This window comes from Podarcis filfolensis (assembly GCF_964270895.1).
Source record: "Podarcis filfolensis genome assembly, chromosome: 4".
Taxonomy (NCBI): domain Eukaryota; kingdom Metazoa; phylum Chordata; class Lepidosauria; order Squamata; family Lacertidae; genus Podarcis; species Podarcis filfolensis.
Window position 1 is genome coordinate 55,141,492 of NC_139607.1, and position 12,354 is coordinate 55,153,845.

Sequence of the window (12,354 nt, forward strand, 5' to 3'; positions counted from 1 at the left end):
TCTGTAAGTTGACAGCTATGTCTCTTGTGCAACCGTCACACTGCTAAGGGGCTTTAACTTAGCATGACGTTGAATCCCTCCCATTACATTAAATGCATGGCTTATAGTTGCACCTTAAGAAGAACAACAGCAGCCATGTGGAGCAAGGTGGTGATAATTGGGACTGTGGTAGGGCTGGAGAAAAGGCTGAACTTTCCAACCTAATGAAAATTGTCCCATCATATCCTTGTGCTAAAAGAGAAGCTGTTGTTGGCCCCAGTTAACACCTCCTTCCCAGCCAATTGGAGGTGGCATTTTTTAAAATCAGGATCATAGTGTCAAAGGCATTAACCCCATACCACGCCCCCCCCCCCAAATTAGTGGCTCCTGTTTTAAAAAGATGCAAGTGCAAACTATGCATTTAAACATAATGTGAAATTTTGGACACCATTTTTTCTGTATTACGTGCTTTCCCCTTTTCAGTTTTATAGAAAGCCTAGCTGTTTGTGCTCTTGACCTTCAAAAGTCGACACATTCAGCCTGCAAGCACCAGTTCATTAATGTCGATTTGCAGGAATTTAGCTCTTCCTCGTCAGAAGTTAGGATTACGATCAAATATTTGAAACCGTCCGTTCCATTTTCATTATGACAAAAGATTTCTCAGATGGCTCTTTGTGCCTTGCTGTAGTAGCAATAGAAAAAGCTAATGTTTTATGCTTAGCAGCTCTTGTTGTTGAAACACTTGGAGAGAGAGAAAAGAGCGGAGAACTAATGGAATGGTTTTGTGCAGGACTGCATTATGTGAAATGACACATTTTGGAATCTGGCAATTCTTAGTAGATTTCCATAAAGCAGCACAATGATGGCACCTGCCAGCTTTCAGCTGATATGATCGCTTAGCTCAGAACATCTCCCCAGGGAAGGTTACAGCACTTGGTTGATGTGAAAATGTGCAATATTTTTACAAGATGGATATGTTGACGTTTGAAGGTCAAGCATACAATAACACTTCTTTTTTCATTCATCCACATGTAACATTCTCAGCACAGGTTCTAGGGTATGTTTTTGCAGTGGTGACAGGTGTGCTTCTACAGAAAGGGTATATTCCTAGTGTCGTGGCTGATTGGGGTGTTAGTCATTGTATCTGGGTTATAGAGCCAGTCAGAAAACTAGAGATGGAACAGGAACTAGAGCATGTGAGAGAACTATTTGTTAAATTGCGCAGTTTTTTGCACGAAACCGAGCTATATGACCAGTAATATTTCTTTTTAGGCTTGTCCAGTATTAGCATTTCTTACTGGGAATCTATAAAGTGGGATAATATAATAATTATGTTAACAAGATAGACCTGGAAAAAATTGCAAGATCCAGATTGCTAGATTTCAGCTACAGCTAAAGGGCCACATAGCCCATCGCTGGTTTATTGTGAAAAAAGGAAATGGTGTAACATCGGACTGGAGAAAATGGAGTAGATGGTTTGTTAAATTTCCAGTCCATCTCAATATTGGTGGCATTGTTGGAGCTTCAAGAGAAAAGTAGAGAACAAGATAATTATTTCAAAGTTACATGCAATTAATCATGTACGAATCATTTATGCAAGTGGTATCAGAGCTGCAAAATCTCAATGTTCAGTTTTGTTTCTGCATTAACTGCAAAATCTACATTAATTGCAAAATCAACCTTTTTATGAGTAAGCAACTACCTTTGCAAAAAAATACTGATGTCAAGAGAGTTCCTTCCTCACAAAAAATTCAAACCTCCAAATGTAAAGCAGTATTTGCGTGTTGGTCATTGTGTTATGAGTCAACAGGATAACAATATAGTATGCCTGGTGGTTGCAGTTGGACACAATGCTAAGCCAAAAACTAATTAAGCAAATTAGCTTAAGCAAGTTAGTCAAAAGCAGATAGAAGGGGCAACCTGTGCAAAGTCCAGAGAGCAGACAAACTACATGTTACTCTTAATGCATAGCATGTAGCTACATCTCATGTTTTCTTTTAATTTCATGTGTGTTGGGGAGGGGAGTGATTGTCATCAGACCCCAGATTGTAGAGAGGGGAGGTTCACTCCTTCTCAGTTGTGATCCCCCTCAATTTGCAACTACAAGACTTTTTAAAAAAACTTTCCATTGGCACCAGTAGAATCTAAGCAGTCAGACAGGTTCATGTGGAAGATTGCAGTCCTTGTTAGTTTGACTTTGAGCAAATACTGTGTACAGTTCTTGTTTGGGAAGGTTTACATTTACAGAAGGGTAGAACTTCTTGTGTAACAGGTTCCAGGAAAGGCCTCGACGTGTGTACAAAATACAGTTCTTAAAGCCTTCACCAACCTCTATGCCTTCCAGATGTTTTGAACTGCAACTTCCATCAGCCCCAGCATAGTGAGAGACCGGCTTAAAACAATGCAAAACTATGGAACACCAAGCACTAGGTGAAGGAATTTTCAAGTGCTTCAAAGAATGTTAAGTGCGAGCTAAGCAGCTGTTTGTTCCTATCTCTTTCTTGATCTTCCTGTTCAAGGTTCCCTAGGCTCAGTGGGAATGCAGTTTCTGCCAGCCCTCCCCTTGGGAATGTAGTATGAACTGTTCAATTCTGCAGCAGCTGCTAAATGCTAGGGTTGCTTCTTCAGTTGTTGAGCAGATGTGATTAGTGACATGGCCTGGATGATTAGTAAGGTGAAGATTCTCATCAACTGGAGCTGGGCTGTGTAATTTTAGACCTGTTTCTATTGGGTTTTTTTTTAAAAAAATACCACTAAACAGTATCATGTTGCAGGTACCTCTTCAAGCATCTATTTTAGAATGAAGCAGTATAAAAGAGAGAAATCCTGTGTTATCAGGGGCATGGATCACAATGATTACAGCAGTGGTTCTCAGAGGGTGTGGCACACCACACTGGTGTGGCCATATTTGCAAAATATGGAGAAGAATCTTTTCAGAATGAGAGCAAGAGCATCAAGTGATGCTGAGGACAATCCTAGTCCAAAGTATTTCTTATCAATAAAAAAATTGGTGTGGCCCAGAGTAAATAGTTTGAGAACCACTGGTCTACAGCTAGGTGATTCCTCAAAAATAAGTCATGTTCTTTAGCTGTTAATTTCTGCTCTGCCTGAGATTGCACGATATGTTCTATGCATAATATGCATGCATTTTGGGAATATGCATGTATATTTCAGGCTGACTTAATATTGATGTCGGGGTATAAGAATTAAGCTTCCTTTTTAAGGCAGCAGAATAAAAGGCAACAAAAACACAAGCGAGGTGCTAATTTCATAGCTCACTGACTTCCATTTTAACACAGTACCTTTTGGGAATACTAAAGGAAAAGATGCTCTAAAATACTACTCTTTCTTTATGGGATTAATACGATTAGGATAGTTCTTAAAAGGTAATGTGATCCTTTGTTTTTCTACTGGTGGTTTGGACAGAGCAGTTAGTTGAATTGACATTCGTAGAAGGAACTTTCAGGCTTTGTTATATACTTCAGTTTCATCAATATGCATCTTGGATTGTTTCTGTCGGTGTCCCTAGAGAATCATCTTACTCAAGGCAAATGTTGTCTGTGTTGTTCTGTGTTCCCATTATAACAGTTTTGCTACAGTATGTGAGCCAGATGCAGATGTGTCAACTATGATAGGCAAGTACAGTGGCTTTCTGGTATGCTACAGGTGTTATTTGCTTAGCACTATAATCTTAACACATTTGTCTTCAGCTACTACTGCTGTGAATGGTTGCTGCACTGACTTTGCATACACTTTAAGCTCTAATTGAATTGTTACAAATAATTTTGCACGTCTTCACCATTTCCACAGTCAGCAACTTTTTATTCCTTCTGTACCTATGTAGAAATACCTACAAACTGAGGATCCAATCAAGTAAACTGTACTTCACCAAAGCCTGCCATAATAATTAGTCATTCAAAGTGCTACAAAACACCTTAAACTCCTTTTGTTATTTAAACATGGCTCTGTGGTGACCAATAGGCTTTCAGGTGCATATACAACAGACCAATCTCTTATCCAGCCTGACACACCTTTCTGTTCATTTTTGCATTGCTCAGTAGCATTGTGGGTGTGGTTGACATAGGCCATTTGGACATAACACAAACCATTGGTTTTAACCGTGGCTTGTTGGACAAGCAGGATTTGTCTTCCAGACGAGCAAAGAAACTGCAGGTTGTTTCAAACCAATGTTCATTTGTTGTCTCCCCTCTCACCCTGTTTGTTGTCCATAAACAAACCACAATGTTCCAGGGTAGGTTCCAGCAATATAAAAAATACAATATTAAAATCAGTTTATGCATTTGTGTTTCCTTTGAGAAACATTTTTTTATTGGACAGGTTTTCAGTCAGCTTGCTTTGGAACGATAGGTGCTGAGTAACCCAGTTCCTCTATCACAGAGGCTTTTCAGCTATACCATAACCTATTTTTTAAAGCCTCCTCCCATCATGTAATGTTAACAAAGGGCCAACAGCTTATGGTTTTGGAAGTGCAGGTTAAAATAGTGTATCTGTGCTTGAGTCATAGCATGCTTTGAGCTCTTCTGGTGAAAAAGAAACAGTAAGGTGACCTGACAAAGATGTTTCTTTACTGGCTGTGCCTAGTCTTTTTAGGGATGCTGTTCTACCCATTGGCCTGGTAGGATTCCAACTGTGTTGGTACTTGTCTCCTGAGCCAACCAAAATAGCTCTTGGAGAAAGATTGAAGTGTCTTCATAAGCTTAGAGGACTCTTGTGCTGCTTGATGGAAGAAACACTTAATGCTTGCACACTTTCTGAGAGATTTAATAATATCCATTTATGAATTTTGGTGCTCCAGAAAATAAATGTTTAGGATGTTTGTTACATATTGATTTACTATCAGAAGCCATGGTGATGTGGTTCTCTTGCTGCACCCATTAATCCAAAGTTGCAGGGCAGGCCTGTTCACGTAAACACCTAGACTTGAAACGCCAGCCGTGAAGGAATAAAATACTGGGAAAAGGTTTTTATTCAAAACCTGAATAAGCAGCAAGAAAATGATACAGTACTTCAGGGGAATTTTAGATGGGCATCTGCAAATGTAATGAAGCATGTTAAACAAGCTTTTCCTAAGCAAATGCATCCCCCATATTTATATGCATGATGAGTAAGATTTGAATAACACTTAGTGTGTCTGGAAAAATAATATGTTTTCATTAATATTCGGCAGGCACCTCCGCTCTGTTTTTGATGCCTGCTAAAAAGGTTTCTGTTTATGCAAGCCTACCTAGGCATGTAATTTCTATTGTGTATACTGGTTTTTAAACACTGCTTGTTTTATATATTTTGATAATTTTATTATGTTAGCTTTCCCCCCATAAAGTCTATTTATTTTACTGGTGTTTCCTTATAAATATTTTATACCATTTAATGTAAGCTGCTTAGAAATTATTATTCTGTGCTGAATACGTGGTCTATACATTTTGTTAAATATAAATAAATAAGATGTAACCAGACAGAAAAGCAGCAACATTTGCTGAATACTTCTATATTTAAAACTTGAATGTTTAGATTAGTCTAAATAAGCAAGATCAACCTAGAAAACACAGCCATTTTAAACAGTGCTAAGAGTCTATTTTATGAATAGGATACATTTAGATTTTTGCTTTAATTGCACAGAGACTATATAGCAATATGCAAACTGTGTTCAGTTGTTTCTGTTTTAAATTGCTAAGTGATCCATGCGGCTGCTTATAATATTTTCCTGTGTATCTTAATTACGTTTCATGTTTTTGTCAATTTAGCTAATTTGAGAGAAATGTATATTGTTGAATTATGTATTAAAATGGATCCAGTGGTGTATATGGGGCCTGACAACATTATCTACAGTTGACTGGCTACATCTCTTTTAATATCATTAATATTGTCTCTGAGAGCCTTCTAAAGTAAACACTGACTCAAAAGCATACTTCCAACCACATGTATCCTTTGAAAGAAAGTCTTGCAGGCGAGTCCATGCCAGTAGTGTTACATCCTTCCCACAAAAAACCCCAGATGTTTGGAGATGTTTTTAAACATTAAAAACTTCACTGCACAGGGCTGCCTTCAGATGTCTTCTAAAGGTTGTATAGTTACTTATCTCTTTGACATCTGGCACGGCTACCGAGAAGCCCATCTACCTGGTTCCCTGTAGCTACACTTCTCACAGTGAGGGAGCCGCCAGAAGGCCCTCAGTGCTGAATCTCAGTGTCCGGGCTGGAAAGATGGGGGTGAAGATGCTCCTTCAAATATATAGGTCATCAATAACCTCAAAGTGGGATTGGTATGAACATAAAAGTACTACAGTTCCCAAGGCACAAAATAATTGCGCTTGAGTGTTTGGAAAATGTAACAAAACCTCTGAAGCTGTTTTAGTTTACTTGAAACATTATGTATTTGCTTTTAGCTTATTTGTTGTCTAATGGCAGAAAAGTATTGTAAAATATATTTCTGTCAGCATGTGCCCACAAGAGAAGCTTGTCATGTTACAGATTGCATAGTCAGCCGTGAAAAGCATAATATGCTAGCGGCTTTAGGGAGAAATGCTTCTGAACTCCTCACAGCCAAGCTGATAGAGATGAGAGAAGCAGGAGCTGACAAACCCAAGGCTGCTTCTTGTAATGTTAATCAGGGTCTTAATCAGGCCTTTGTTGAGAAACAGTGGTCTGACGAAGTCATTGATTGCTAGCAGTTATAGGACTACTTATAGAAAATGGGAATGCCTCTTAGCAGAGAGAACGTTTTTGTTAATGGTTTCACAAGACCACTTATTTTATACCTAAATCAATAAGTTGATTCTGATGTAATTCCCTATCATTACAAGTCAACACTTCAAAACAAATAAATTTTGATCTTATTCAGCTGTCAGTAACTAGGACTCCAATCCAAACACAACCTGAAGTACATAGAAGTACATAGAAGCACACTGATGATTGTAAAATAATCAAAATGCCCTGCATAATCAGTTGATGCTGTGGTACGGCTGCAAGAATGCAAAGACTTTTGGGTTAAACACAACTTTTATTCAGGCAGAATAGAAAGCTGCATGTAAAAATTTCACAAGGCTGGCTAGACACAAATGAAAAATGAAACTATTTTAGTCTGCCACCCATGTGTCACATCCGCATGCAAAATCAGGAGTTTGGGAGATCAGATGCTAACTTGCTGTATCTTATGCTCCAGACGAGTTAAAGGAGAAGTTAGTGGTGATGCAGATATTTAAGCAATCAGAATTGAGACTAAGAATATAAAAATGCAATGCCAAGAACTGCAGACAGGCCAAACAGTGGTTAGTTTAAACTATGATGTCTTGGAACAAGTCAGGACCACACCCAAAAGGTTTAAAACAAATTTCATAAGAACAAATAATGGTTAATTTAAACAGGAAGTGGATGCTTTTAATCTCTTCCTCTGGAGTGTACAAAAGTCGAAGGACAGATAATAATGGAAGATTTTTTATTTTTATTTTATCTTGTGACCATGCCAGAGAGGAGGAAAAACTGAGTTCACATAATTCTAAATGGTAGGTTAATATTGCATCCAAATGAGGCCAATGTGACTAGGTGGAAATGAATATAGCTGAAATCAGAATGTGGCATCCCACACAATATGAATAACAGGTGTACGTAACACTGCATAAGAAGGTGTGGATTACAGTTATGTCATGTTCTTCCTGCCTAACCTCAAATGCTCGTGTAGATAGTGTATTTTCTTCCTCTTCATGTAAACTTTCTATAAGCCTGTTTCTTCACCATTTATCGCTTGGATAATTAAGATGGCTCACAAATGGCAAACTTGCCAGAGAATGACAGCAGTTGTCAGGTAATAAATCATACTGCTTATCAATGAATAATCTCTACAACTGCAAAGCAAAGTAAACATTTCTTCCCAGGTGATATATTGGCATTGTTATAGTTAAGTGTGTGGATCTCTTTTGGCCATTTAAAAGTACAGTGCTCAAGAGAGGGCTTCACTCTTACCACACTCTGGAGCTGGGAGCCATACTTTTGCACTGTTTCTTGTTGTGCAGTAGACAGTAAATGTGTCTCCACCCCCATCGTCCAGCCCAGACACTGAGGTCCAGTTCCAAGGGCCTTCTGGCGGTTCCCTCGCTGCGAGAAGTGAGGTTACAGGGAACCAGGCAGAGGGCCTTCGCGGTAGTGACGCCTGCCCTGTGGAATGCCCTCCCAGCAGATGTCAAGGCAATAAGCAACTATTTTAAAAGTAAAAAAAGACTGTTTAGGGCAGTTTTTAATGTTTGCTGCTGTATTATTTTTAATATTCGGTTGGAGGCTGCCCAGAGTGGCTGGGGAAACTCATCCAGATGGGCGGGGTATAAATAATAAATTATTATTAATTATTGTATTATAAATGGTTCATCAAGAAACATACTGATGAGAGCTAAATCATATCAGTCTCCTGTTAGGGTCCGTGTTGTGTGTTCCAGTGTTCCTGGTGATAGAAAGAGAGTTCTGCTCACAGAATAACCCCTCCCCTTTCATGAGCAAAACTTATCCCATCAGTTGTAGAAGCAATTTGTTTTGGTCCATCTCAATGTTTGTTTCAAAGTGCACCTGCAAGCCTTTTTCATGACAAGAAAAGTATTAAATTAAGATGCTTAGAATTGACTACCCTTGCATAAAACCAGTTATAGGCAAACCCGTATCCTGGGTTTTTATAATTTACCCATTTTGCTAAATTTTTATTGCTTAGTTCCATTTGAAATGGTATTACATGTTTTTATAATGGATTTATTTTTATAATTGTGCATTTTATTATTCTAACTTGTTCTGGGTCCTTTTGATGGCGGGCGGGTGAGAAATCTTATAAAGAAATGAACATCTGACTTGGCATTAGACAATTTGAGTTTTCCCATCATTTTGACTCCTGTATTAATCAGATTGTATTTTCATCATTTTTAATGTATAGTGAAAGGGATGGCTTCAGCCAACTAATCTTAAAGTAGGGATATTGGATCCACCATCCATTAGGGCTGTGTATTCCACTTTGTTCTGGTCACACAAGCTCAAAAGAACCAAATTTGATAACCTGAAAGTACCAGTTTTCATTTTAGAACAGTCAAATTTCTTACCCTTTGGGCCCAAAGATAAGCGAGTTGGGGATGTTTCAGAAGTGAGGCTTGTAAGTACTGGCACTGCAGAAGCAAAAGAGATACCATGCCATTACATTTGTGTATTTAAAGCACAGGCACTATGCAATAATATCACAAATTGAAATCTACTTAATTCAGTGAGGATTTATTTTTTATTTATTAAATCTGGCTGTTAATTAAGGCGTGAGTTGGCCCACAGGGAACATTTTCTTCCCAGTATCAGTTTGTAAGATGTCTGCTTGTAAGCTGTTGCTCAGAAAAGCATCCATTCAAGGTGATAATAAAATGAAGATGTCACGTAATTTTTCTTTCAGTTGGAGAATTCGTGAGTGATGCTCTTCTGGTGCCAGATAAGTGCAAGTTCCTTCACCAGGAAAGGATGGATATATGTGAAACTCACCTGCACTGGCACACAGTAGCTAAGGAGGTATGTTTATAATCCGAACCTTGAAGTTTATTTGATGTTTCTCTTATGAATAAAAATAAGTACAATAAGGTATTATGGGAAAAGGGGGAATGTGTGGTTATATTCCTATCTATTGTTTTGTAAGCCTGTGGGCACAGCTGAGTGTTCATCTTTATTGCCTGAAGCCTTAATTGGGAGCCAAATATTTTAATTTTTCAGTTATATTCCATGTCAGATTTTAGTGGCTTTGACAAACACTTGGAAAATCTTACGGAAAATAAAATCACAGTTCAGTGCTACTAGCTTAGAACAGTTGCCAAACAAATTGCAAAGGCCAGCAAAATACGCTGGGAACAACTTACACAAGACAAACAACAAAACATAATGAATTTCTGTGGCTCCTGTGTTCAGGTTCACTCTAAAGGTGCTGCAGCAGTAAATTATTACTGATGACCTACAGTCCATTCTTGAGAGTAATGGCACCTTGAAGGATATAACAGGCAGCCTACTGAGAGCTCTTGAAACTACTGCATGCTGCAAACAAATTGCAGAAGGGACAAGATCCTCGAGAAACCAACGTATCAGTTATGCCCTTTGATTAGCATTGGCTACATCATTCTAACAATGCCATTTACAATATTCAAGGTTCTTGCATCTTCTCAGTGTTGTCCAGCTGTAGTCTACATAAGCTAGAGCAGTTTCTGTTAAAGAAAAACATTCTGTTTAATAAAAACATCAGGCACGAAAAGAATAGGAATACAATCAACTTATGGAGGAACACGTTTTAACCTACCTGGCCATCAAGGACCTCAAAGTGGTTCTCTTCAAACAAATTACCGTATTTTTCGCTCTATGGGACGCACCGGAACATAGAATGCACCTTGTTTTAGAGGGGGAGAACAAGAAAAAAATTCTCCCCCTCTCTGCTCAGCGCCCCTTCAGCGAAGCGGCAGGAGAAATGGAGCCCCTTCCATTTCTCCTCCCACTTGGCTGAAGGGGCGCTGCGCAGTTCTCCCTCTCTGCTGAAGCCAGGAAAGTCTTGCTCTCCCGGCTTCAGCAAAAGGAACCGGAAGCCTGCGGAGTGCAGCGGGAACTTGCGCTGCGCTCCGAAGTCTTCAGGCGGCTATCCCTGAAGCCTGGAGAGCGAGAGGGGTCGGTGCGCACCGACCCCTCTCGCTCTCCAGGCTTCAGCGAAAGCAATGCGAAGCCTCCGGAGCACGGAGGGAGTGCTCCCTCTGCGCTTCGGAGGCTTTGCATTGCTATCGCTGAAGCCAAGGAGCCTGCATTCGCTCCATAGGACGCACACACATTTCCCTTTAATTTTTGGAGGGGAAAAAGTGTGTCCTAATTCAGGTGGGAAATGAGATGGCAGAAGAAGAGTAAATACAATAGGTAATTGTGTAATCTGATACCTGAACAGGCACCATGGATTCCTTTTTTATGTCAAAAGCATGGAGAACTTAAGAATAAGTAAATAAAACTGCTGTTCTTCTATGCTTGTTGTTGCTTGTTTTCAACATCTGGAAAAGTGGACTGTGTAGTCTACTGTCTTAAACTAAAAAGTCCATTTTTAATGGACAAAACATCTTTTTTTTTAACAAACAAACCAATCCACCGTCCTTGATTCCAAAAGTGAGAATACGACGGGGATTTTCAGTGATGGTCCAAATTTGAATTCCACTCCTACCCCACCTGATTTGTGTATATTTGCTGTTTGTAGTTCTTATCTAATTCTGTCAGTGAGAAATACTGCAGGTTTAAATCATGGAAGGGGAACTTTTAAACATCTTAAGGCCACTTGTCCCATTTTTAATTCCTTTCACAAGGGGGTGCTTTCTTTTTCTCTGAATATCTGAAGGCACATCCGTATATTTTGGAGAGTGCTGTGTCAGGTTGACTTCCAAGTGCTCTTGACTTCAAGATTATATCTGCAATGCACCATCTACTTGCTTAGAAGATACAAATGCAAAGTATGTTATATTCTGTGTGGTTTATCTGTAATCCTTTAACATGGGACTGTCGTCTTGATGAAACCTTTATATATTAGTATTCATTTACGCCTTGTGGTTCTCACTGAACATCAGTGAAGTAAGAGTTACTTTCCACCGTTGCATGGAGCCACCACAATGTAGAGCAAATTCCTGGGCTTCTGTGTGATTATTGGTCTAAGGTTTGAATTGGTGCTAAGAGTTGAATTAACGCTAAGTGTACACGCTGAATCAATTTGTTAGCCATTCTCTAATAAATATTTTAAATAGCTTCTTTCTCGTGTAACCATATATTCTGTCTCCTCCCCCCCCCCCCATTTTGTTTTTAGTCCTGTAGCGAAAAGGGCATGAATCTGCATGACTACGGTATGCTGTTACCGTGTGGGATTGACAAGTTCCGGGGTGTGGAGTTTGTTTGCTGCCCGGTAGCAGACGAAAGTGACAACATAGATTCAGCTGACGCTGAAGAAGATGACTCTGATGTTTGGTGGGGAGGAGCCGATGCAGATTATGCAGATGGCAGGTAAGGCCGCTACTCCTGCCATCATTAGGCAGTTTAATAAGCCAAGATGTTCTTTTGAAGAAAAAGTTTGCATGAGAAACTTCAGCAGAGGAATCCTTTGCTGAAAGTCTTTGACTGAAAGATTGTGATCTTTTAATTACAAACATGCAGCTCAGTCCACAGCATGTTTACTTGGAAGTAAGTAGATTGTTCAGTGGAATTGGCAAGGCATAGAATTCTTGTCCTTAAGTGAATTTCGAACTGTATTCATGTTGCTGGTGTAATGTTTGAAGTGACTTAGTTCTACATTGTTGCTTCATGCCAAGTCATCAGACGTTTGGAGAAGGGGTAATTGATTCTAGATACAACC

General features: G+C 39.3%; 1 protein-coding gene across 4 annotated transcripts in view; it reads left to right on the plus strand.

Annotated features, from left to right (window-relative positions):
- Window positions 1-12,354, plus strand: part of APP (amyloid beta precursor protein) — a 145,283-nt gene that overhangs the window by 70,321 nt on the left and 62,608 nt on the right. For all 4 annotated transcript variants that reach the window (XM_083611291.1, XM_083611292.1, XM_083611293.1 and 1 more), the window contains exons 4-5: window positions 9,403-9,515; window positions 11,812-12,005. In XM_083611291.1, coding sequence (XP_083467417.1) covers window positions 9,403-9,515; window positions 11,812-12,005 — 307 coding nt within the window. The remainder of the gene's footprint in view (window positions 1-9,402; window positions 9,516-11,811; window positions 12,006-12,354) is intronic.